The sequence below is a fragment of the Sapajus apella genome, unplaced genomic scaffold (genome assembly GCF_009761245.1).
Source record: "Sapajus apella isolate SASKATOON/1434 unplaced genomic scaffold, GSC_monkey_1.0 scaffold160, whole genome shotgun sequence".
NCBI classification, from domain to species: domain Eukaryota; kingdom Metazoa; phylum Chordata; class Mammalia; order Primates; family Cebidae; genus Sapajus; species Sapajus apella.
Window position 1 is genome coordinate 2,132,861 of NW_022437100.1, and position 25,735 is coordinate 2,158,595.

Genomic DNA, 25,735 nt, shown 5'->3' on the forward strand with positions numbered 1-25,735 from the left:
TACTTCAGAAGCAGAGGTGGGAGGATCACTTGAACCTAGGAGTTTAAACCCAGACTGGGCAACATAGTGAGATACTCTTCTTTTTTTTTTTCTTTTTGAGACAGAGTTTTGGTGTGTTGCCCAGGCTGGAGTGCAGTGGCGTGATATCAGCTCACTGCAACTTCCGCCTCCCAGGTTCAAGCGATTCTCCTGCCTCAGCCTCCTGAGTAGCTGGGACTACAGGCGCCCGCGACCATGCCTGACTAATTTTTGTATTTTTAGTAGAGATGGGGTTTCACTATGTTGGCCAGGCTGGTCTTGAACTCCTGACCTCATGATCTGCCTTCCTCAGCCTCCCAAAGTGCTGGTATTACAGGTGTGAGCTACTGTACTCAGCCTGATACCCTTCTCTTAAAAAATAAAAATAAAAAAGAATTAAACAGTTTAAGCTAAGAAAGGAGAAGATTCTAGGTGCAGTAGTGGGTTCTTGAGAAGGAGAGGCGTTCTTTGGTAATGATAATTAATTTCCAAAGAAAGTAAATCTAATGTCTTAGAGCAGTTTCCCAAACCCTGGGTGCTGCTCAAGGGCTTTCTTAAACACCTTGGCAGCTGTGGAATTGACTTGTGGGCACACCACTTGAGTGTACTCAGAAGCTAGAGCAACTGAGCTGGGTTCAGAATAATTCAGTTCAGTTGGGTCCTCTCCAGGTTCAGGGTCACACTGCCACTTGCATCACTCTCATGCCATGACCACTTCTGGAGAAGGAAACCAAATGGCTGTCGGTGAAGAGAGCTTCTCAGACTTGCTGAGAATGAGACCCTTATATACTGATAGAGAAATGGAGAGGCCAGCTATTAAATGAAGAGGAAGACTTAGTGACTACCTTTCTTTGTTTTTCTATTTCCAGAGGTCGTACCTCTAGTGGTTCCCAAAAGCTCTACATAAAAGCTTGGGTCAAAGGTACATATGCTTTTGTCTGGTAGCCTGGCAGTTGCATGGGCCCTGCTAGAAAGTAGTAAGGTAGGAGGTGGGATTTGATTCCAGAAGTGGGGCTCAGACACCAGACCAAATTGAGAACTAGCTAAAACAGGGTCCAGGGCAGAAAGAAGCAGCTTTCCATAAGGCATGCCCACTAGTGTGCCATGTCAGTTTACCATTGCTATGGTAACACCTAGAAGTTACTGCTGCTTTCCATGGCAATGACACAATGATCCAGAAATTACCACTCTTTTCCTAGAAATTTCTGCATAAACTGCCCCTTAATTTGCATGTAATTAAAAGTGGGTATAACTATAATGGCAAAATTGCCTCTGAGCTCCTACTTTTGGGCATACTGCCTATGGGGTAGCCCTGCTCTGTAAGGAGCAGTACCTCTGTGGCTGCTGTATTAGGCTGCTTCAATGAAAGCTGTTGTCCAATACCACTGGCTCACCTTTGAATTCTCTCTTGGACAAAGCTAAGAACCCTCCCAGGTTAAGCCCCAATTTGGGGTGCTCACTTGCCCTGTATCAGTATGGGTTAGTTTAGCTCAGCTGCTTCAGTGAGCACTTGGTCCTATCTATCTCAACTGCACGTATGTAGACTCAACCACTGTTGGTCTTTTTCTAATCCAGTGCTCTCTTATCAATTGGCTATATATCAATCTCCTATACCAGGAGAGAGCAAATTCTTTGGTACTGAGTGCTTCCCCACAGCCATAGGTATGATATTTGAGGAGACAAGACAAAATTAAGGAAGAGGAAGGTAAAAAATAAAAATGAAGCCGGACGCAGTGGCTCAAGCCTGTAATCCCAGCACTTTGGGAGGCCGAGGCGGGTGGATCACGAGGTCAAGAGATTGAGACCATCCTGGTCAACATGGTGAAACCCCGTCTCTATTAAAAAAAATACAAAAAATTAGCCAGGCATGGTGGCACGTGCCTGTAATCCCAGCTACTCAGGAGGCTGAGGCAGGAGAATTGCCTGAACCCAGGAGACAGAGGTTGCGGTGAGCCGAGATCGTGCCATTGCACTCCAGCCTGGGTAACAAGAGCGAAACTCCGCCTCAAAAAAAAAAATAAATAAATAAATAAAAATGAAAAGAAGGAAAGGCAGAGACAGCCAGAAAAAGTAATATAAAGGGAGACAAAAAGAAAAGTTTTGGCAAAAATAATTACCTTCATTAGTGTTCTAGGTCTCTTAATTCCTACCTTCATCTTTCAGAAATTAATTGCTGTTGCTTTGAAACTGAAGTGATAAAAAGTTAACATGGGGAGTATAATATATTGTGATCTACGGGAACGCAGTTCCCACAATAGTTTCTAGTTTTCATAATGAGAAAGCCTATAAAGATTCACAAGGCCCTTCTAAGCTAAAATAGCAAAGAATGGATTTTGCTTACAATTAGTTTGTTTGCTGCCTCTTTAATCTTGTCCACTTTGGCTTCTGAGAGTCCTTTGACATTGCATAGTGCTCTTCTTGTTGTCATCTGTATCCCTTTGACGGTACAGATTCCTACTGATTTCAGTTTCTTAATGTCAGCCATGTTCTGTAAATTAAAGAATGGGCACAGTAGACTGATGATGCCAGCTTGAAAGGCTCCCATACTATGTCATGTGTTTCTGTGTCCATCTCCTTCCACCATGATGCCAATTTTATACAAGCAGCCAGGTGGAATCCACCCACCATGTAGCCAAATGTTCTGGAAATATCTGAGTAGAACATACTCAGCAGGCTGCCAAATGTTCTGACTGTGCCCTGATTTCCCAAAAATGTTAGTGAGACCATGGCAATGTAACAAGGAACTCAAAAGAAGAGTCTGTTGGTAGAAAAGCTAACAAATTTATCACACATTCACCCCCTCAGTTCAGCTCCTTCCTTCTACAGAACTTCATTATCAACATGTTCTTTTAAATTTTTAAAGATTTTTTTCCTCTGCCTATGGAGAATGCAAATAACTACATCACCAAAGGAACAGGATTTTCTCTTGCTTCTATTTTCTAAAACCACTAAAAGAGATTAAATGTGAGGGCTACAACAGATAATGTCAGCACAGTTTTACTATCAACTGATTGCTGTTAAAGTCCACCCAGTTTGTTATTCAAAGTCTGGATTTCTGCCAACATCATTTATTCCAGTCACCTGACATATAGAACTTAATTTTGTCCTCTGGGTACACTTGACAATGTCTGGAGATATTTTGGTTGTCACAGCTGGAGGGGTGCTACTGTAGTGAGTGAGTAGAGGCCCTGCAATGCACAGGACAGCTCCTTGCAAAAAAGCATTATCCAGGCCCAAATGTCCGTAAGGTTGATGCTGAGAAATCCTGAATCAGACAACTTAACACAGCATTGAAAAACTACTTACAATTCCATGTTTTTGTAACAGGTCAATATCTTGAAACAAAGATTCCTAAAGAAGATGAAACAGAAAAAATGAAGTTTTGATTCTTCATATCCAGCTATTTCACATCTTTTAAAGAGGTGATTCAATACTATGAGTCACTTGAAAATGCCTCAAATTCCACTTCTCTAGACAGATTGAGGAAGGATCAATACTGTTTTTCAAACACATACTTAGAAGAAGCACCAATATTGAAAGGGCTTGGAAGTCAGTTACCTTTGTCATGTCCTCCCTAAAATTTTGAAACCTTTACCCAAAACACTGGAACAACATTTGACCTATTTTAAATGTTTTCTCAACCTTCTTCCCTTCCAGATCCTAAACTCCCTGCTCTAGGACAAGGCTGCTATTTGGTATCACTGTGTATAGGTACCAGTATGGCCATAGCAGCTGTTAAGTTATTAAAATACTTTCATACCAGTTGCTGAGTAGCTAATCTTAGCGTCCTTGCCAAAGAAGTTGTTACATATTTGCAATATATAACTATGTGTCATTTCTACTTTTAGTTTCTAAAAACAGTAACTAATAGAGGAGGAACTTGATTTTTGTGGAATGACTGAATGTCTACATATCTTTAAACCTTCTAGTCATACCTCTTCATCTTGGAATCCTGGTTCTTCCACAACCTGATCCTCCTTCATATTGAAAGGTGAGCAACAGAAAAATAATTGCTTCTGGGAAAATAAGAAATATATTTAAGAAGTAGTCCTCTGGGGAGAGGGGAGTGGGAAAAAAAAAAAGCAGTCCTTTGTCCTGAGGCCTCTGATTTCATTTCAAAGTCACCAAGGACTAGAAGAGAAGTATTTAGCTTGGAAAGACTAGGCCCGCCTATCTTCTTTCCGCAACGCATGTGGCATTATTTCTTGTGTGTATGTGTGTGTTGTCCTCACATTTCAAGGCAATAATAAAGATATTACATAGTCATGATTAGCTGTGCAAATGGAAATCAGTTGATAAATGATCACTGTTGGGGAAAGAAAAAAAAAAACTACCCCCCAATTTGCCCCTTAAGCACCTGTGTCATGACTATGTAATATCTTCATTATTGCCTTGAAATGTTATTTAGAATTGCATATTGCTTTTAACCTTTCTTGTTTAACAACAACATTCTAAGAACCTTGACATTATATCATTCTTCCTTGTGTCCTCCCTGGCACCTCCAACTTTGTCCTCAATAAATGGATTTTATTTTTCTCATTTATGATGAATGCCTTCCTGCCTGCTGTGATTATGAATGGATACTCCTGTAACATCTACCTTTTTACTTCTTTTTTAAAAATCTTTTCATACTGCTGATAAATACCTTTTTGTTTCATAGAACATGAGCTATACCTTCTTTCACAGTATTCACTAGTTTCTTTCTTTTTTTTCTTTTTTTTTTTGAGGAGTCCTGCTCTGTCACCCAGGCTCGAGTGCAGTGGCACAATCTCGGCCCACTGCAACCTCCGCCTCCTGGGTTCAAGTGATTCTTCTGCCTCAGCCTCCCAAGTAGCTGGGATTACAGGTGCGCACCACCCTGCCCGGTTAATTTTTGTATTTTTAGTAGAGATGGGTTTCACCATGTTGGTCAGGCTGCTCTCCAACTCCTGACCTCATTATCCACCCGCCTCGACCTCCCAAAGTGCTGGGATTACAGGCGTGAGCCACAGTGCCGGGCCGATTTTGTTAAGATTTAAAAATATGGTGGATACATAATATTAAAGCTGATAAAGCAGTGAAAGTCTTTGATTTAACATTGTAGACTCAAAAAGAAATCTCAGGAATCCACGAGCTGTGATTGTGCTTATTACAATAAAATGCCATCCAAAGAGTCATTTTCCTTGGTCTATTCCAGTTCCTCATTTGATACCAAAGTCAGGGGTTGGACCCTAGAACAAAGGGAATGGACTTTTTTTTTTTTTTTTTTTTTGAGACGGAGTCTAGCTCTGTCGCCTAGTCTGGAGTGCAATGGAGTGATCTCAGCTCACCGCAACCTCCGCCTCCTGGGTTCTGGCGATTCTCCTGCCTCAGCCTCCCGACTAGCTGGGACTACAGGCTAGTGCCACCACGCCCAGCTGATTTTTTGTATTTTAGCAGAGACGGGGTTTCACCATGTTGGCCAGGATGTTCTCGATCTCCTGACCTCGTGCTCTGCCCGCCTGGGCCTCTAAGTGCTGGGATTACAGGCGTGAACCATCGCGCCCAGCCACGGACTATTAATACTAAGGCAGAAGCAGGGTCCGACCACCGAGCACCGCAAACAGCAAAGGATGGAAGGCAACCGAGACCGTTTGGATGGGATCTTCTGGGATTCTGTCCTTCGGATGGCTAGCTATATGTATGAGCACCCCAGTTCCACATTTACTGTCCCCATCGAAGAGAAAAGCACATCATCCTCTTCTTCTCCCCGTGATGAAGTGAAAAGATTGTCTCCATCTCTCAAGGAGCCGTCGATGGACTGAACGGTTGGATTTAAGGGAGGGCTGCCCCGTCCCCGGGTTTAAGGCTACCTCTGGAGGGGGCAGCAGCGCGGTCGGATCGCCCTCGACGCCTCCCTCCGCAGGAGGTCTGGGCAGACCCCCGTGCGGCCGCCGGACATTTTCCTGACACGGGATTCCCTCGTCAGGAGGACGAGGCGGGCCCTCCTGGACTTAGGTCCGATTCGATTTAAAATAAGGAGGTTGGAAATCCCTCAAGGTCACTAAAATTCCTCCCCAGGGGTCGGAGCGGAAAGCTCCAAGTCACTAGGGCCCTAAAAAAGGAGCGAGAAAGGGAAGCGCGCCATTTCAAAACGAGCGTCCCCTCAGAGTCTTCGCACGCTGTCCGGTTTTGCCATTTACCCCCCTCGTACCCAGTCTCCCAGAGATTTTCAAGGTGAAGCCTTTCCCGAGAGTCCTCAGCTGACAGGATTCTAACTCGGACACAGAACGCGGAGCCTGGAGACCGGCGAGCCGTTGACCACAGGGTTTGGCGCCAACTGAGGAGGGCGGGGCGAGGACCGAGGGGCTGGGCGGGGCCAGGGCGGGGCGCAGGTGAGGAGGAGGGGCGAGGGTGGTGCGGGCGTGCCCACAGTGGGCGGGGCGGAAAGCAATGGAGGCGGGGCTAAGACCGAGGGGCAGGGGGGCGAACGGGCCAACAGTTGGAAGAACCCGAGGGCGTGGCCTGGAGGGGGCGTAGCGAGGAGGGAGCCGGGGCAGGGCGCAGGGTGAGGGGGCGGGGCGAGGACTGAGGGGAGTGAAACGAGGAGGAGCCTCCTCTGGGTGGCGCGCTGGGGTGAGGGAGTGAGGGAGGGGCGCTGTGGAGGAAGCGCGCTGAGGAGAGGGACCTTGAAGGGAGGAGACCGTTGAGCTGTGGCGTCTCTCGAGGTGAGCACTTCGCTACAATTAGGGAGAGGACTCTGAGGCGAGGGCTCTGAGGAGGAAGCCTTGAAGCCGGGGAGGGGCGCGGGGCAGAGGTGGCTGACGAGCGCGAAGAGTCAGGGTCTCGAGGGGTTGCAGATGGAGCCTCGGGTTAGGAGTTCGAATCCGAGGTCCTCTTTATGAGACAGAGTTTCACTCTTGTTGCCCAGGCTGGAGTGCAATGGCGCGAACTTGGCTCACCGCGACCTCCGCCTCCGGGGTTCAAGCGATTCTCCTGCTTCAGCCTCCCGAGTAGCTGGGACTACAGGCACGCGCCACCCCGCCTGGCTAATTTTGTCTTTTCAGTACAGACGTGGCCAGGCTGGTCTCGAATTCCCGACCTCAGGTGATCCGCCCCCCGGGCCTCCCAGAGTGCTGGGATTACAGGCGTGAGCCGCCACCCCCGGTCCCCGGGCTTGCTTTCGTGCCTGGCGTCAGTTTGGCCCTGCTCCCTCGGCGCTCCTCATTTCCCGCTCTGTGACTCTCACCATTTGCCACTCTTGCCTGTGATTGAGACACCCAAGGCCCATTCAGGATGGAGAGTAATTTTTCTCTGTCTTCACTTGAAGTTTTAAATAGACTGCAGACGCCAAGCATATTTTGGTTCAGCTTTTAAATAGAAGTTGCAGGCCAGCCTTCGTGCCAGCAGCGCCGTTGCTGGCAGCGTCCTCCTCCTCCCCGCACGCGGAGACTGACTTGAGAGTCGGGAAACATTTCAGAGAGCAGCTGCTAAGGTGGAGGCTGTGATGTATCTTGGATGAATCTCTGTGCAAACAGTTCTTTGGGTTCAAGACCTAGTACAGGGCGACCCCCCCCCGGCCTTTTTTTTTCCTGGCTGAATCATTTTGCTGGAATAAATAGCAAAACATTCCCACAATAGCAGTTGACATTTGTGTAGGACGCGCCCCCCCCCCACCACCAGGTGGATTGGTTCAAGAGCCAACAAGTAACCGCCATTGTGCTTCCAAATCTGTTATTTTGCCCCAAACATAGCCATCCTCGTTATGTGGAAATGAATGCCCATTTAGGGAAGGAACTGGATGGTTTCACTCTGAGGCCTCACCTAAGTAATTATGGGAACTTTTGAACAACTTGTTAGGTGAAGATATCAACAGTCTACAGAAGAGCTGCAAAGAGCACAGCGAGATGATTTAGGGAAATCTAACATATGTAGTTTGGTGTAGTGACAGCTGGGAGAGAGAAATGCTCATAATATTTGAAGGTTGTGTGCAGTACACTTAAAGAAACTAAAATGAGCCGGGTAATGACAAATTCATGAAGGGAGGAGAAAAGTCCTGAGTATCATATCAATAGACAACTTTTAAAATATTTAAAACAACGAACTCTGGGACAGAGTGCACTTTAAAAAGTGCACATGAGGACCTTCCACTCAAATCGGGACCAAAAAAAAATTAGTCTTTCATATCATACAAAAATTCTGAATATCATGAAGGTAGCATTTCAAATCAGTGGGGAAATGATGAATTCAGTAGATAGTGTTAGAACAACTAGGTAACCATCTGGAAGAAAAAATAAAATTGGAATCATGCTTTATACATCATACCAAAATAAATTCCAGATGGATCAAAAAATTAAATCTGAACAATAAAATAATAAAAGTACTAGAAGAAAATATGGGACATTTAAAATTACTTTATAATAAGGAACATCTTTTTAAGTATGATACGAAACTCAGAAGCCACAAAAGACTGATAAGTATGCTTATATTAAAGAAAAAAATCCTGTATGGCAAAATGGTATTTCCTATCCACAATATAGAACATGGCAAACCAGAGCCTTTGTGTCAATTATTAACTGAGTAATATAGCTTGCCTAATTTTTCAAATCCTTCAGGAAGTCCACAATTTCTCTATACAATTTTAAAATTTTTGTATCACTTTTATATTTTAAGAAATAAAAAAATTGGCAGTGGGATTACAGTTAAGACCTGAATTTTAAACCATTACACTTTACTGCCCCTCCGTGGACAGTCACCTTATAACCAAATAGAGGCACAGGATTCCAGTGAATATAGTTGGGCTTCTTCCCAGTGATGCTTGCAGACACATATTCTTGAAATTTCAAGAGCTTGAATTTGATAAATGCTTTAGTAGAAAACTAAAGAATGAAGGCTCATCATGTACAAATTTCACTGGGTAGATTTCCTCTTAAACATATTTTGTTTTGCTTTTTGAGTCAGGTTCTTCCTCTGTCACTCAGGCTGGAGTACAGTGGTAACATCTTGGCTCACAGCAGCCTTAATCTCCCGAGCTCAAGCGATCCTCCCACCTCAGCCTTCCCAGTAGCTGGGCCTACAGGCACAAGCCACCACACCCAGCTAATTTTTTTGGTATTTTTTCTTAGAGATGTGGTTTCACCATGTTGCCCTAGTCTCAAACTTCTGGGCTCAAGCAAGCCTCCCACCTCAGCCTCCCAGAATGCTGGGATTACAGGCGTAAACCACTTCATGCAGCAGTGTTCCATGTCTTTATCTTCATTTGCAAATAATTCCTGTTTAAGAATAAGGTACTTGTAGCCTATTGCTGAGACCTGTACCTCTTAGTGGCTCTTCTCTTGGCTACATAAAGGTTTAAAATGACTGCTGTTTGTAAAAAGTCGATTAAAATTTTAACCTATTATTCACCTCCAGTTACAAGAAGGAATACAGGGTGCTGTAGGAACACATGGGATGGACATCTTATTCAGTTTGTGGGGAAGTGAGGAACATGGCATTTCAGCTGGTATCCATGAGTAATTTGTTAGGTAATAAGAGGGAACAAGTACCAGAGTGCATTTAGCTGGAGCGCAATACTTATTTGTAGAATGAATGACTGACTAGTAAAACACCTCTTACATTCTCCAAACTTTTTTTTTCTCAGTATTCTAGTTCCATCAGTCTTGTTATGCTTTTTTTCCCCTTGTATTTCTAGTTTATATAGACATTTCAAATATTGTGTTTCTTGCCTCAGCAGAGGGAATATTCTGAAAGATACTAATTCTGCAGTATGAGGATTTGCGTTAATCTAAAGAGGTTTACCGTAGATTTACAGAAAAAAAAACAAAACAGAAAAGTAGAAAGAAAAAAAAAATCTGTAGGATTACAAACCAAAAAATAAAAAACCAAAGTTCCCATCTTTATTCAAAGTATCGATTAACAAAAATAAAAGGCAAAAGTTGTATATGTTTTTGTATATGTTTCTTCTCTTTTCTTTTACTTTTTTTTTTTTTTTTTTGAGATGGAGTCTCACTCTGTTGCCAGGCTGGAGTGTGTAGTGGCATGATCTCCATTTACTGCAACCTCCGACTCCCTAGTTGGAATGATTCTCCTAAGCTTCCCAAGTAGCTGGGTTACAGGCACACACCACCATGCCCAGCTACTTTTTGTATTTTTAGTAGAGATAGCATTTCACCATGTCAGCCAGGATGGTCTCTATCCCTTACCTCATCATCCACCTGCCTCGACCACCCAAAGTGCTGAAATTACAGGCATGAGCCACAGCACCTGGCTGGAAAGACAGATTTTATACAAAGAGGCAGGGTCTCACTATTTTACCCTGTTTGGTCTCAAACCCCTGGCCTCAAGCAATCCTCTTGCCTTGGCCTCCCAAAGTGCTGGGATTACAGGTGTGAGCCACCATGCCTGGCCTGTTCATTTTTTAACAAAGCTTTATTGAGGTATAATTGACATATGAGAAACTGCACATATTTAAAATGTGTTTAGGTACGTATACACCCATGAGCCCTTCACCACAATCAAGATAGTAGACATATCCGTCACTCCCAAAAAGTTTCATCACCCCTTTTTTCTTACAAAGGGGTCTCTTTGTAACCCCTTCCAATTTCCCTCCTAGCCTCTCTAGCTATCCCTCCTGTTCTTTAGGCAACTGTGTGTTCTAAAACAGATAATTCATCATCAAGTCATAAGCAATTCAAAATCAGGACTATAGCATTTTAACTTCATCTTTTGTAGTTTAACATTTGAATTTTTCTTCTTCCATGATGAGAATATGGGTTTTCAGCAACAGTAGGAATGACGGAATTAGAATATCACACAATTACTCATTTGCTTTATCCCACATTAAAGCAAATACTTTTTAAATGTTAGTTCTCAGGCCGGGCGCGGTGGCTCAATCCTGTAATCCCAGCACTTTGGGAGGCCGAGGCGGGTGGATCACGAGGTCAAGAGATCGAGACCATCCTGGTCAACATGGTGAAACCCCGTCTCTACTAAAAATACAAAAAATTAGCTGGGCATGGTGGTGCATGCCTGTAATCCCAGCTACTCAGGAGGCTGAGGCAGGAGAATTGCCTGAACCCAGGAGGTGGAGGTTGCGGTGAGCCGAGATCGCGCCATTGCACTCCAGCCTGGGTAACATGAGTGAAACTCCGTCTCAAAAAAAATGAAAGGCCTAACAAAATAATAATGTTAGTTCTCTTTGATGCTCTACCCCCTTTCCCTTATAAAGGGCAAATAATTCATCGCCATAATTTTCCTTTCTAATATTTACAAAGAGCAGAGACAGGATTTTTCATCTTTAACATCCTGAGAGGCCTACCATTCTGAGTCCTCAGTAATTTCTGGAAAGGTCCATGCAGGGATGATTTTGGACTGTGCAACAAATGGTCCTGAGAGACAGAAATGCAGTTTGTCCTGGGCTTAGAAAACAAGGAGCCCTTCTTGCTGCATGGGGGCTAATGGTAGAGATGGATAGGTAAACAGGCAATTACAACCTGCTATGGTAACTGCTGCCATAACAGGGTGGCACCAAATGCTGTTGGAGCAGAATGTAGTGGAGCACTTGTCCCTAACTGGCTCCTGGCAGATTAGGGAAGGCTCCCAAGAGGAGGGGACGTCTAAGCGGGGTCCTGGAGGAAGAGCAGGAATTAGTAATGTTGGCAGTTAACAAAGAGGAGCAAGGAGAAGGCATTTTCAGGTCCGGAAGCAGCAACAGACAAAAGTCCAGAAATAGGAAAGTGTTATTCCTAGAGGAACTGCAGATGAAGAGTTGACAGTGGCTGGGGTAGTAAAGGGAAGGTGAGAGAATGCTCTGCTTATCTGCCCCATACGGTGCCTTGTACCTGGCAGGTGCTCAATGTGTGCAGGTGCTCAATGTGTTCTGGTTTCAGAAGAGCATACTTTTTTGTTTTTTGAAACAGAGTTTCACTCTTGTTGCCTAGGCTGGAGTGCAATGGTGTGATCTCGGCTCACTACAACCTCCACCTCACAGGTTGAAGTGATTTTCCTGCCTCAGCTTCCTGAGTAGTTGGGATTACAGGCACTGGCTGCCACGCCTGACTAAATTTTTTGTATTTTTAGTAGAGACAGGGTTTCCCCATTTTGGCCAGGCTGGACTCGAACTCATGACCTCAGGTGATCCACTCGCCTTGGCCTCCCAAAGTGCTGGGATTACAGGCGTGAGCCACTGCGCCAGCCGAAGAAGAGTACACTTTCTAACAATGATAACAATAAGAGCTTGTGGCAATTACAAAGTGAGAAGTACTGTGCCAAGAACTTTGCATAAATTATCTCATCTAATCCTCACAACAACCCTTCTAGGTAGGCATTCCCTTTCTGCAGTTGAGAAAGCAAGTTCAGAAAGGTCAAACTGCACAGCTACTGTGCTGAGTCATACATCCATGGTGAAGCAGGGCAGTGATTCAAAGGCCCACATTTTCTCATGCCAAAGCCGGAGCTCTTTCCCTCTTACCTCTTCATCCCCTTTTACAAAGTTAACAGTCTCCAAGGGGGTCACCTAGGGTTCCACTCAGGATGCAAGTAAAGACATAAGACTGAGGGATGACCCATATGTCCCAAAATCTGCTTATCTGCTGCTTGGTTTGGGCAAACAGCCATCTGCACCATTTCTTGTTTTTATTTTAATCAATTAACTAATTTATTTATTTGAGACAAAGTCTCACTCTGTCACCCAGGGTAGAGTGCAGTGGCTCGATCTCAGCTCACTGCAACCTCCAACTCCCAGGTTCAAGTGATTCTCCTGCCTCAGCCTCCCAAGTAGCTGGGATTACAAGCACACGCCACCACACCCGACTAATTTTTTTGTATTTTTAGTAGAGATGGGGTTTCACCATGTTGGTCAGATTGGTCTCAAACCCCTGACTTTCTGATCCACCTGCCTCGGCCTCCCACAATGCTGGGATTATAGGTGTGAGCCACTGTGCCCAGACCATCTGCACCATCTTTCCTCTTGGCTGTGACAGGTGGACTGTTCTAGCACAGACCAGGTCACTTCCTTTTGCCTTGAAGCTCAAATGATAAAGCCTAAGCCCCTCAGCCCAGCTGCCGCTCCTTTGGCAAACCAGCCCCATGCCTGTGCCCTTCAGTGAAAGATCTTCTGACCCAAAGGGCTGCTGGCATACTGGCTTCACCTGCCTTGGTTTTTCTCAGATTCCATGCAGATCTCTATCAATGCATTTATTGATTTACACAACCTTCTCTCTCTTTCAGACTATGAGTCCAGTAAGGTGAGGGACTGTGTGTTTATTTCTCTCTGTATCCATAGGGCCTAGTACAGGGATGGTACAGAATAGACGTCTAGCAAATGCCTAATCATCCTCACCAAGCCCCAGTTTCTTTCTAGGAGAAAATGGAGGTAACAATATCCATCTTGGGGGACATCAGGAAGGTTAACTGAGATAATGTCTAAACCAGGCTTAGCGGAACACTTAGCACATAGTAGGTACTCAATAAATGACATCGCTTATATTACTATTACTATGTTACACAGTATTTTATATTCCAGGCCAGGTGCAGTGGCTCACAATTATAATCCCAGTGCTTTGGAAGGACAAGCCAGGAGGATCACTTGAAGCCAGAAGTTCGAGACCAGCCTGGGCAACACAGTGAGATCCTATCTCTACAAAAATTTTCTTAAAAAATTAGCCAGACATGGTGGCATGGCTGTATTCCTAGCTACTTGGGAAGTTGAGGTGGGAGGATCGCTTCAGCCCAGGAATTTGAGGTTGCAGTGAGATATGATTGTGCCACTGCATTCCCGCCTGGACAATATAGTGAGATTCTGCCTCTAAAAAGATTAATTTAATTTTGTTAGTTAAAAGTAAAATTTTATCTTAGTGATCTCTGCCTCTCTGGTAAATATCTTGTCTTTTCTAAACTCAGTCCAGGGACATGACATCTGCAAAGTGTTTCTGTGTGGCTCAGGCCTCTGCCTTCTTTGTTTTCCTCTATCCAATACTTAGAGCATTTAATTTGTTGATACATCTGTCTTCCCTCTATGATGACTCCCTTAAGAACAGGGCCTGTGTCTTATCTACTGTTAATTACCCAGTGTCTACAGCAGAGAACTTTGGAAACCTTTCTAAACCTGGGCTGGCTGCTATGTAAAATGTAGTGGATCATCCCTACTTTATATGGCTGGTATGAAAGTTTAACTTTTATATGAGGTCATATTTGTAACATACTCACAAATATGCACTTAATAAAATACTGAGTGAGCCGGGCGCGGTGGCTCAAGCCTGTAATCCCAGCACTTTGGGAGGCCAAGGTGGGTGGATCACGAGGTCAAGAGATCGAGACCATCCTGGTCAACATGGTGAAACCCCGTCTCTACTAAAAATACAAAAAATTAGCTGGGCATGGTGGCACGTGCCTGTAATCCCAGCTACTCAGGAGGTTGAGGCAGGAGAATTGCCTGAACCCAGGAGGCGGAGGTTGCGGTGAGCCGAGATGGTGCCATTGCACTCCAGCCTGGGTAACAAGAGTGAAACCCCGTCTCAAAAAAAAAAAAAAAAAAATACTGAATGAAAGAGTAAATGTGTGAATAAATGTGGTGACCCAAGCACCAGCTCTCTGCTCCTCCTTTTCACTCAGCCTATGAAAAACTAGAACGAAATCTTTCTCTTATTGTGAAATTGTGATTCCTATTTCTGAATCTTTGGCCACAATTTTCTTTTTTTCTTGTTGTTCTGCTCCATTTGGTAGCAGAAAGATCATGGATTCTGTGGTTCTAGGAACTGGATTCTGTAGTTCTGGAACCTAGTTCCAGGTTGTGGCGTTCCTTGGGGCTTGGAAGCGAGTAGAGAGAAATGTTCAACTTCTGTTTCTCTTCTCTTTCCCTCTCCTCCTTTCCCCTCCTGTGGGGGAAACAAACAAACAAAAAATCAATTAACAAATTTAATTTCTTCAAAGACTCTACATGTGAGCAGTGGCGTGAGTGGTGACCCCTGTATACACGGAATATTGAGGACGTGCTCCTACCTCCAGAGAAAGAGGTCGGGCAGGATAGCTGGCATCCACAGCTTCCACATCGACAGTGCCTCCAGCCTTTACCTTCCACCACTACTGATAGGAACACTGCTGTGTGGGATCTGAACTGGGCCCTGAAAACCTCTAGGCAGCAGGCAGGTACGACCCCATTGGAGGTGACATCCCTCTGGTGAAGCTGAAAGCCTGGGCTGTGTTTTCTAACTCTGTGTTCCCCATCTGCCTCACACTTCCAGATGTGAATCTTCAGAATATTATTTGCTGGGCTATGAGATGGAGACTAGTCTCACAAGCCTAAACAACTTCCTTTAATATTTCATGAAAGCATTATACTTCTTCTATTTAGGTTCACTGTCCTTATTTGCAAAGAACATGCTACAACTTGAAGGAGAAATAATAAGATATATTTAAAAATATTTTGAAATAGCCAGGCACGGTGGCTCACGTCTGTAATCCTAGCACTTTGGGAGGCTGAGGAGGGTGGATTGCCTGAGCTCAGAAGTTGGAGACCAGCCTGGGCAACATGGTGAAACCCCATCTCTACTAAACTAGAAAAGAAATTAGCTGGGCGTGGTGGTGTGTGCCTGTAGTCCCAACTACTCGGGAGGCTGAGGCAGAAGAGTGGCTTGAACCCGGGAGGTGGAGGCTTCAGTGAGCCAAGACTGGGCCATTGCACTCCAGCCTGGTGACAGAGCAAGACTCCATCTCAAAAATAAATTGAAATAAAAACAAAGACATAACACAATAAAACTTAGGGAGTGCAGCAAAAGCAGTGCTCAGAGGGAAATTTATAGTTAGAAATGCCTATGTTTTAAAAAGAAGAAACATCTCAAATCAATAACTTCACTTTATGACTTGTCAGCCTAGCAAAAGACGCACAAACTAAATCCAAAGCTGGTAGAAAGAAGAAGATAATAAAGATTAGAGCAGAGGACATGAAATAGAGAATAGAAAAGATAGAAAGTCAGTTCAAAGAAACAAAATGTGGCAGGGTGCAGCGTGGCTCACGCCTATAATCTCAGCACTTTGGAAGGCCAAGGCAGGTGGATCACCTGAGGTCAGGAGTTTGAGACCAGCCTGACCAACATGGAGAAACCCTGTCTCTATTTTTAAAAATAAAAATGAAAAGAAGAAACAAAATGTTAGTTACCAATAAAATTAAGAAATTTTGAGTTTGAATGACTACCAAGAAAAGGACACACATAGATGAAAGTGGAAACATGATTACCAGCCTTATAGAAATAAAGCTTATAAGAGAATACAAATGCCAACAAATTACATAGCCTACATGAAATGGAAAACTTCCTAGAAATATACAAATTACCAAAACTAACTCAATAAAAAAATTAAAATTCTCAATAGACTTATAACAAGTAAAATGAATCAATAATCAAAAATCTCCCTTTGAACAAAAAAAGTCAAAGACTACATGGCTTCCAAACCGTCAAGGAAGAATTAACACCAATTCTTCTCAAGCTCTTCCAAAAAACAGAAGAGGATTGGTATTTTATAGCTCATTTTATGGGGCCAGCATTATGCTGATACCAGAACAAGACAAAGAAATGACAAGAAAAGAAAATTATAGAACACTCTTTCTTATGAATACAAATGCAGAAATCTTCAACAAATACTAGCTGTTGAGAAAAAGGTTGATGCATGACTTGCTTATTAGGCACAGGATGGGAGTTAATGGAAGACCATGCTCTGTGCTGAAGGCAAGGAAGACCTCTCTGAAGCAAACAGAATGTGGCCAGGCTTGCTGCCTCTAGCTGCAGCCTTTTCCCTATCTGTTTACTGACTGTATCTAAAGTAGAGCATGCTCTATACCTTCAAAGGAAATGCCAGACCTCCACAGCTATAGATCATCTGCCTGATGCTTCCCTTCCTTTTCACGCCCCACATCCCTGACCACATGCTTCTTTGTTTAAGCACTCAATAAACAGTGTGGATCTTCAGTGCTGGGGCCTTCGCATCCTCCTACTCACGTCGGCTCCCTGGGAGTCCACCTTTATGTACTTTCACTCTTGTCTCTTAATATTCTTTGTCTCCGCCGACACTTGTTACTTCCTAGGTTGTTTCTGGGCTGGTCCCCCGACAACTAGCAAACTGACTCCAACAGAATATTAAAAGGATTATATACCAAGACCAACTGGGGTTTATCCCAGGAATCTAAGGGTGATTCCCCTCAGTGATACACAAATCGATCAGTGTACAGAGCACAATATAGGAATGAAGGGAATACCCCACATAATTATCTCAAATGATACAGAGAAAGCATTTGACAAGAACCAACAGCATTTCATGATAATAAACATTCAGAAAAATAGGAATACAATGGAATTACTCCAACACGATTATGGACATTAATGGTAAACCCACAGCTAACATCACACTCAAAGGTTAAAGACTGAAAGCCTTCCCCTAGGACCAGGGACAAGACAAGATGCCTCCTTTCACTGATGGGATTCCACTTTGTATCAGAAGCTCTAGACAGATAATTAGGCAAGAAATAAAAGGCATCCAAATTGGAAATGAAGTAAAACTCTTATTTACAGACAGCATGATTCTGTATGTAGAAAATGCCAACATAGCAAGACCATGTCTTTACAAAGAAATTTAAAAAATTAGCTGGGCATGGTGGCACATGCCCTGTAGTCTCCCCTACTCTGGAGGCTGAGGCAGGAGGATTGCCTGAGGCTAGGAGCTTGAGACCAGCCTGGGCAACATAACAAGACCTATCTCTATAGAAAATAAAAAAAATATTAGTGGTGGTGTCCGCCTGGTAGTACTCACGAAGTAGCTACTCGGGAAGCTGAGGCAGGAGGATGGCTTGAGCCCAGGAGTTTGAGTCTGCAGTGGGCTACGATCGCATGACTGCATTCTAGCCTGGGGGACAAAGCAAGACCTTAGCTCTTAAAAAAAAACAAAGAAAGAAAAGAAAAGAAAACAACAATGAATCCTCAAAAAACAAAATAAGACAAAAACTCTACAGACAATAAAGTCAGCAAAGTTGTAGGGTATGAGATCAACACACAAAAAGTCAACTTTGTATCTGTATATAGTCTAAAAAGGAAATTAAGAAAACAATTCCTGGCCGGGCGCAGTGGCTCACGCCTGTAATCCCAACACTTTGGGGGGTCGAGGCAGGCAGATCACCTGAGGTTGGGAGTTTGAGACCCACCTGACCAACAAGGAGAAACTCTGTCTCTAGTAAAAATACAAAAATTAGCCAGGCATGGTGGTGCATGCCTGTAATCCCAGCTACCTGGGAGGCTGAGGCAGGAGAATCACTTGAACCTGGGAGGCAGAGGTTGCAGTGAGCCAAGATCACGCCATTGCTCTCCAGCCTGGGCAACAAGAGTGAAACTCCACCTCAAAAAAAAAAAAAAGAGAAAAAAAGAAAAAGAAAACAATTCCATTTAGAATAGCATCCATAAGAAAAAAAACCTATAAATAATTTATCCAAGGAGATGAAAAACTTATACAACATTGTAAAAGTTATTAAATATTTTATAAAAAGTATAAAACTAAAAAACATTGTTAAAATAAATTTTAAGGCAAAATAAATGCAAAGATAGCTTGTGTTTAATTGAATTGGAATATTGCTAATTAACAAAATGAATTGGAAAACTTAATATTGTTATAATGGCATTACTAGCCAAACACAGATTTAGTGTTGTCCCTATCAACATTCCAGTGGTTTTTTTTTGGTAGAAATGGAAAAGCCTGCCCTTAAATTCATATAAAATTGGAAGAAGCCACATATAGCTAAAATAATCTTGAAAAAGAAGAATAAAGTTGGAGAACTCACACGTCCTGATTTCAAAACATATTACAAAGCTTCCATAATCAAAACACTGTGGTACTGGCATAAGGGGTGACATATAGACCAATGAAATTGAATTGAGAGTCTAGAAATAAACCCATACATCTATGGCCAATTAATTTTCAACAAAGGTGTCAAGTCCATTCAATGGAGAAAGAATAGTCTGTTCAAAATTGGTGCTGGAACAACTGGGTAACCACATACAAAAGCATAAGGTTGGACCCTTACCTCATACCATTCATTAAAATTACAAAATATGGTCGGGCATGGTGGCCTATGCCTGTAATCCCAGCACTTTGGGAGGCCGAGGCAGGTGGATCACTTGAGATCAGGAGTTTGAGACCAGCCTGGCCAACATGGTGAAACCCCGTCTATACTAAAAATACACAAATTAGCAAGGCATAGTTGTGTATACCTGTAATCCCAGCTACTTGGGAGGCTGAGGCAGGAGAATTGCTTAAACCTGTGAGGTAGAGGTTGCAGTGAGCCAAGATCTCACCACTGCACTCCAGCCTGGGCAACAAAGTGAGATTCCATCTCAAAAACAAACAAACAAACAAAATTTAGAAGAAAGCTGTTATGGCCAGGAGCGGTGGCCCATTTTGGGAGGCTGAGGCAGGGGGATCACTTGAGGTCAGAAGTTCGAGACTACCCTGGCCAACATGGTGAAACCCTGTCTCTACTAAACATAAAAAAATTAGCTGGGCATGGTGACAGGTGCCTGTAGTCCCACCTACTCAGGAGGCTAAGGCAGGAGAACCCAGGGGATGGAGGTTGCAGTGAATCAAGATTGTGCCACCACACTCCAGCCTGGGTGACAGAGCAAGACTCTGTTTAAAAAACAAAATAAACAAAAAAGAAAGAAAGAAAGCTATTATGCGTTGAATTATATTCCCCAAAAGACATATTAAGGTTGTAAACCCCAATACCCATGAATAAGACCGTTTTCAGAAACAGTCTTTGCAGATGTAATCAAGTAAAATAAAGATATTAGGGTGGGCCTTTATCCAATATGACTGCTGTCTTTATAAGAATAGATGCAGACAGACATGAAGAAGGCCAGGTAATGACAGAGGCAGAGATTGGAGTGAGGCATCTCCAAGCCAGGGACAGCCACGGACTGCTGACAACTGCAAGAAGTTAGGGAGAGGTAAAGAAAGACCACCCTGAACCCCGCAGAGGAAGCGTGGCCCTGCTGACACCTTGACTTTGGACTTTAGCCTCCTGAACTGTGATAAAATAAATTTCTGTAGTTTGAAAAAGAAAAGAAATAGATATATATACAGATGCCAAGCGGCGAATAAAGAAACATAAAAAAATTAGAGGATCAATCCAGGAGGTTTGACTGACTATAATAGTTCTAGAAATAGCAAAGAAAATGAAGAGAAGGGAATTTTCAAAGAAATAATACAAGCAAAATTCTCAGAATTGAAGGACTCCATCCTCTGGACTGAGAGCACTCCTGACCTTAGTGACGCATGCTAAGAAAAAGACTCATACCAAGGCATGTCACTGTGAAACTTCAGGATAGTGGAAATAAAGACAACATCCTAAAACTTCCCAGACAGGGGAAAACAGTGACACACAAAGCCACAGGAATCAGAATAGCATGAGACTTCTCAACAGCAAAAGTAGGAGGCAGGAAAAAATTTTTCAAAATTCTGTGAAATAATTGACTTTTAACTAGAATTTTATTCCCAGCAAAATATTTGCCAAATATTAATCAAGAACAGAGACATTTTTTCTTGTCTGCAATCACAGCACGTTGGGAGGCCAAGGGGAGAGGATTGCTTGAGCTCAGGAGTTTGAGACCAGCCTGGGTAACACAGCAAGACCTCATCTCTTAAATAATTTTTTAAAAAGAACAAAGGGCTGGGCATGGTGGCTCATGCCTGTAATCCCAGCACTTTGGGAGGCTGAGGCTGGCAGATCACCAGAGGTCAAGAGTTCAAGACCAGTCTGGCCAACATGGTGAAACCTCTTTACTAAAAAAATAAAAATAATACAAAAAAAAAATTAGCTGGGCATGGTGGTGCGTGCCTGTAGTCCCAGCTACTCAGTGAGGCTGAGGCAAGAGAATCACTTGAACCCAGGAGGTGGAGGTTGCAGTGAGCCAAGATTGCGCTACTGCACTCCAGCCTGGGCGAGAGAGGGAAATTCATAAAAAAACAACAAAAAAACAAACAAACAAAAAAAAAAAACAAAGATATTTTGGACATGCAAAGACTCAAATAATTTCCCATCTACCTTTTTTTTGGGAACTGCTCCATCTACCCCAGCAAAGCGAACATGGCCTTTTAGGTCAGAACTGTAAGGCGATCAACTTGGGCTGTCCATGGCCCGGAGGCAGAGGCAGCTTGAAAAAGAAGTCAGCACAGAGAAGGGAAGAGGGTCAAGAGACAGACAGAGAAAGAGCCCGAAAATGCTGAGTCTTTAGGTCAAATATGCCTGCAGATGGCCTGTCATGGCCTTCCCAATTATTTAAGCTCCTACATTCTCCTTCCACTTAAGCTAGTTTGAGCTGGCTTCCTGGCATGTGCAACCAAGGAGCTCCGTCTCATACGGTTCATAAAGTACATGGGCCAATGCTTGGTACAGAGGAAGTACAAAATCATTAATAGCCCTTACTACTACCAGTAATAATACTAAAACTAAAATCAGAGTGGTGTGGGTAATACATAAAAGGAAGTGAACTTTTTTTTTTTTGAGATGGAGTCTAGCTCTGTCTCCAGGCTGGAGTACAGTGGTGCGATTTCCGCTCACTGAAACCTCTGCATCCCAGGTTCAAGCGATTCTCCTGCTTCAGCCTCCTAAGTAGCTGGGATTACAGGCACATGCTGCCACATCCAGCTAATTTTTGTATTTTTAGTAGAGACGGGGTTTCACTATGTTGACAAGGCTGGTCTTGAACTCCTGACTTCATGATCCGCCCACCTTGGCCTCCCAAAGTGCTGGGATTACAGGCATGAGCCACTGCACCTGGCCATAAGTGAACTTTTATATGCTCTTTTCTATGTTTTAAGAATTTTATAGACTGGGCAACATAGTGAGACCCCCCCATCTCTACAAAAGATAAAAATGAGCTGGGCGTGGTGACACACACCTGTGGTCCCAGCTATTCAGGAGGCTAAAGTGGGAGGATCACTTGAGCCTGGGAGGTGGAGGCTGCAGTGAGCTATGATGGCACCACGGCACTCAGCCTTGACGCCAGAGTGAGACTCTGTCTCAAAAGAAACCAATTCTTATTCTTACACTGTTCGTATTTCTACATTTCCCATGGTTTTTGTTCAAACAAACCTTAAACTCAATTTCTCTTTGGAAACTTCCCTTAGTTTTCTTGTCAGGTGATTCCTCACTGAAGGCAGAAGGTGGGATGAACATGTGGTTTGCCTTTTTTTTATCTGCTGCTTTTTGATCAATATTCTTCATTTCCCTGGGGGCGAAACACAGAGACATATGGAAAAAGGCTGGAGTGATTAACACGTCCTCAATGTTCTGTATGTCCTGTAAACTGATGGATCTGCATGACCATTTATAAAACATGTATTGAAGTATAAGATATAAACTGAGAGCACAGATTCTAAGCATGCAGCTCAAGAAATTTTCATATGAGCATGCCCATGTAACCAGCACTCGGATTCAGAAAGAGAACACTGCCAGCTCCTTAGAAGCTGCCTCACACCCCTGCTCAGTCACTCTCCTACTGCCTTAAGAGCAACCCTGCCCTGATGTCTAACAGCACAGGTGTGTTTTAAGGCACCGTTTTTATCTGTAGACAAAACTTTGAGAACCGCTTTTGTAATAAAAAGCATGATGAGCTTCTCAACAATCTTAAACAACAAAAAGTGGATGTATTTAGCAACGTAACTGCTAACACATGGTTACAAATTTCCTCCTGACAAAAAATTTTTACTATGATAACTTGCCCTAATACAAATTTATTTATTAAATAAGAATATCATTTATTTCAGAAACACATAAGCTGTAAACTTAATCCTGGATATTCTATATGAATTTATTTTTAACTAGTTCTGAACTTGAAAAAACTTCTGGCCATGGAGTAGAAGGGTTATTTGCAACTTCCAGAAGAAATGCATTTCTTTGGACTCATCTTGCTTTGAACTGGATGGAATGTGGACCTCATGGCTGGAACTGGAGCAGCCATTTTGTACTAGGAAGCTAAATCATGGGCTGAGGCTAGTGGAGCAATACGATAAAAGGATCTTGAGAACCTGACACTATGAACGTCCATATCTACTGGACTCCTTGTAAATGAGAGAAAAGAAATTGTAATAAATTTTAGCCACTGTTTGAGTTTTTCTGTCATTCTAGGACAAACTTAATTATAACTGATACAATGACCTACCTGTGGGCCTAGTTCTGTAAAAAGTCTATACAGATCTTATTTTATTTGATCAATACAACCCTACAAAGTAGGAAATACTATCAAATGACTGAAGTGCAACAAAACCACTGAGGGTCAGTAAGCGATGTGCAAATAACCCTTCCATTTTTATTCCATGGCTAGAACTTAGCCCCATAGCCAGACCTACCTGTGGCCTTAAAAAGGCAAAAATAGTTTAGTAGTCCATGGTTACAGAACCAGTAAGTAAAAAGACCTGTATTCCAACCTTAGCCTCTGCCATTCCATGGATCCTGCCATCAAGGCTTGTTACAACTAGTTGGAGAGACAGATACATGAGCAATCATGATACCTGGTGCCCAGAAGGTGCTGAAAATATTTGTTGGGACAATGAACAAATGAATAAATAAAGCATAACGAACAACAGTTACAAAGGCAGAAGCAAAGAGCTCCAAAGAACAGTCCCTGTGTCTTCTCCCTTCTCTATCCTGACCCTTTCCTCCCTCACCTACATGTTCAATCTCTCCCCCTTCACACAGGCTTGGGTCTTCTACTTTATGTTTATTTATGTATTTATTTATTTTGAGATAGGATCTCACTCTGTTGCCCAGACTGGAGTGTACTAGCATGCTCTTGGCTCACCACAACTTCTGCCTCCAAGGCTCAAGCAATTCTCCTGCCTCAGCATCCTGAGTAGCTAGGGTTATAGGTGTGTGCTACTACTGCCCGGTTAATTTTTATATTTTTTTATAGAGACAGGGTTTCACCATGTTGGCCAGGCTGGTCTGGAACTCCTGAACCTCAAACGATCTACCCACCTCAGCCTCCCAAAGTGCTGGGATTACAGGTGTGAGCCACCGTGCCCAGCCTTCTACCTATGTTTAAATAGCCTGTTACTTACCATCTGATCTTGCCTTTTGGATACAGAATTTTAGTCCTTCTGCTTCCTAAGAATCCCACCCATCCATGAAGACTGGATGTCCCCTTCTGAATTTAGCTTTGTTGAGACTGCTCTCTACCAAGTTGCTTACCTCTCTCTGCCCTGTGTTTTGGAGTCTGGCCACCACACTGCTGCTTCCCAACTGTCCTTTGTCTCCTTGGCTTCACAGGCAGTGTGCCTACATGTATGGACCCTCCTCCCTCCCTTCTTGTCACTCCTCCCCCGCTTCTTCTCATTCCTCCCCCTATAGAATCTTCTGTCCTCCCTGACGTATGTGGTTGCCCTCCAAGGTTCTGTCCTCAACCTCAACTTCCACATCTGTAAAATGGGGATAAGTAAATAATCGTACTGCTTTATACACACTGTCATATAACATAATTTTGGTCCAATAATATGTTGTGACCATCTTTCCTTGTAAAATAAAAACAGAGGGACATTTTTCTTGGCTGTAGAGTATGGATGTATGATAGTTTATTTCACCAATCATCTTTTGATGAACATTAAGGCTTAACTGCATTCCTGTGGTGGCGGTGGTGGTGGTAATGCCTAACGGGGTTTTGTGAATGTGTGTGGTCTTTGTCCCATAATATTTTATAAATAACTCAATTGGAAGCCGGTTGTGGTGGCTCATGCCTGTAATCCCAGCACTTTGGGAGGCCGAGGCAGGCAGATCACGAGGTCAGGAGATTGAGACCATCCTGGCTAACACGGTGAAATGCTGTCTCTACTAAAAAAACAAAAAATTAGCTGGGCATGGTGGCACGTGCCTGTAGTCCCAGCTACTCAGGAGGCTGAGGCAAGAAAATTGCTTGAACCTAGGAGGCGGAGGTTGCAGTGAGCCAAGATCGCGCCACTGCACTCCAGCCTGAGTGACAGAGTGAGACTCCGTTTCAAAAACAACAGAAAAAAGAAAAAACAAAAACTCAATTGTAAGGCCGGGCGCGGTGGCTCAAGCCTGTAATCCCAGCACTTTGGGAGGCCGAGGCGGGTGGATCACGAGGTCAAGAGATCGAGACCATCCTGGTCAACATGGTGAAACCCCGTCTCTACTAAAAATACAAAAAATTAGCTGGGCATGGTGGTACGTGCCTGTAATCCCAGCTACTCAGGAGGCTGAGGCGGGAGAATTGCCTGAACCCAGGAGGCGGAGGTTGCAGTGAGCCGAGATCGCGCCATTGCACTCCAGCCTGAGTAACAAGAGTGAAACTCCGTCTCAAAAAAAAAACTCAATTGTATCACATTGCATAACGAAGTATTTACATGTTCATATTTTTCTGTCCCTCTTAATATGGGAGGCATGGATAGCTGTCTAGCCAACAGCAATTCCCTCTTTCTCATTTGCAAACTGAATCCCATTTTGTTTTGAATAACAAAGTGCCCAGTTCTATGGAAGGTCCAGTCCGGTCATGGAAATCTCACCCTCCTTGGCCAGATACTTCCCAAGCTTCTCTTGCAGACAGGGTGGATACATGAAAGAGTTACAGGGGCATGCAGGAAAGATATGAGAGAGACAAAGAAGGATAAAAGAAAGTGAGCTATTCTTTACAGAAAAATGCCAGCTAATAAATGTAGAAGGAATGGCAGAAGTAGAAAAATTACCATTTTACAACCTCAAATGTAATAGTTG

At 43.4% G+C, this 25,735-nt stretch overlaps 2 protein-coding genes across 7 annotated transcripts in view; both read right to left on the reverse strand.

The window, feature by feature from the left end:
- The window catches only part of DMC1 (DNA meiotic recombinase 1), a 41,962-nt gene extending 37,779 nt beyond the window's left edge, over positions 1-4,183 (reverse strand). The window contains exons 1-3 of the mRNA XM_032266623.1: positions 3,954-4,183; positions 3,325-3,369; positions 2,360-2,506 (exon numbers count right to left, since the gene is read on the reverse strand). Of these exons, the coding sequence (XP_032122514.1) occupies positions 2,360-2,506; positions 3,325-3,369; positions 3,954-4,001 (240 nt within the window). The 5' untranslated portion in view covers positions 4,002-4,183. The remainder of the gene's footprint in view (positions 1-2,359; positions 2,507-3,324; positions 3,370-3,953) is intronic.
- Positions 4,184-14,611: 10,428 nt separating this feature from the next.
- The window catches only part of FAM227A (family with sequence similarity 227 member A), a 63,387-nt gene continuing 52,263 nt past the window's right edge, over positions 14,612-25,735 (reverse strand). For 5 of the 6 annotated variants that reach the window (XM_032266714.1, XM_032266712.1, XM_032266711.1 and 2 more), the window contains 2 exons: positions 22,103-22,238; positions 14,612-14,849 (listed from right to left, as the gene is read on the reverse strand). In XM_032266714.1, the coding sequence (XP_032122605.1) occupies positions 14,706-14,849; positions 22,103-22,238 (280 nt within the window). In that variant the 3' untranslated portion in view covers positions 14,612-14,705. The remainder of the gene's footprint in view (positions 14,850-22,102; positions 22,239-25,735) is intronic. The other variant, XM_032266710.1, reaches the window with a different exon arrangement.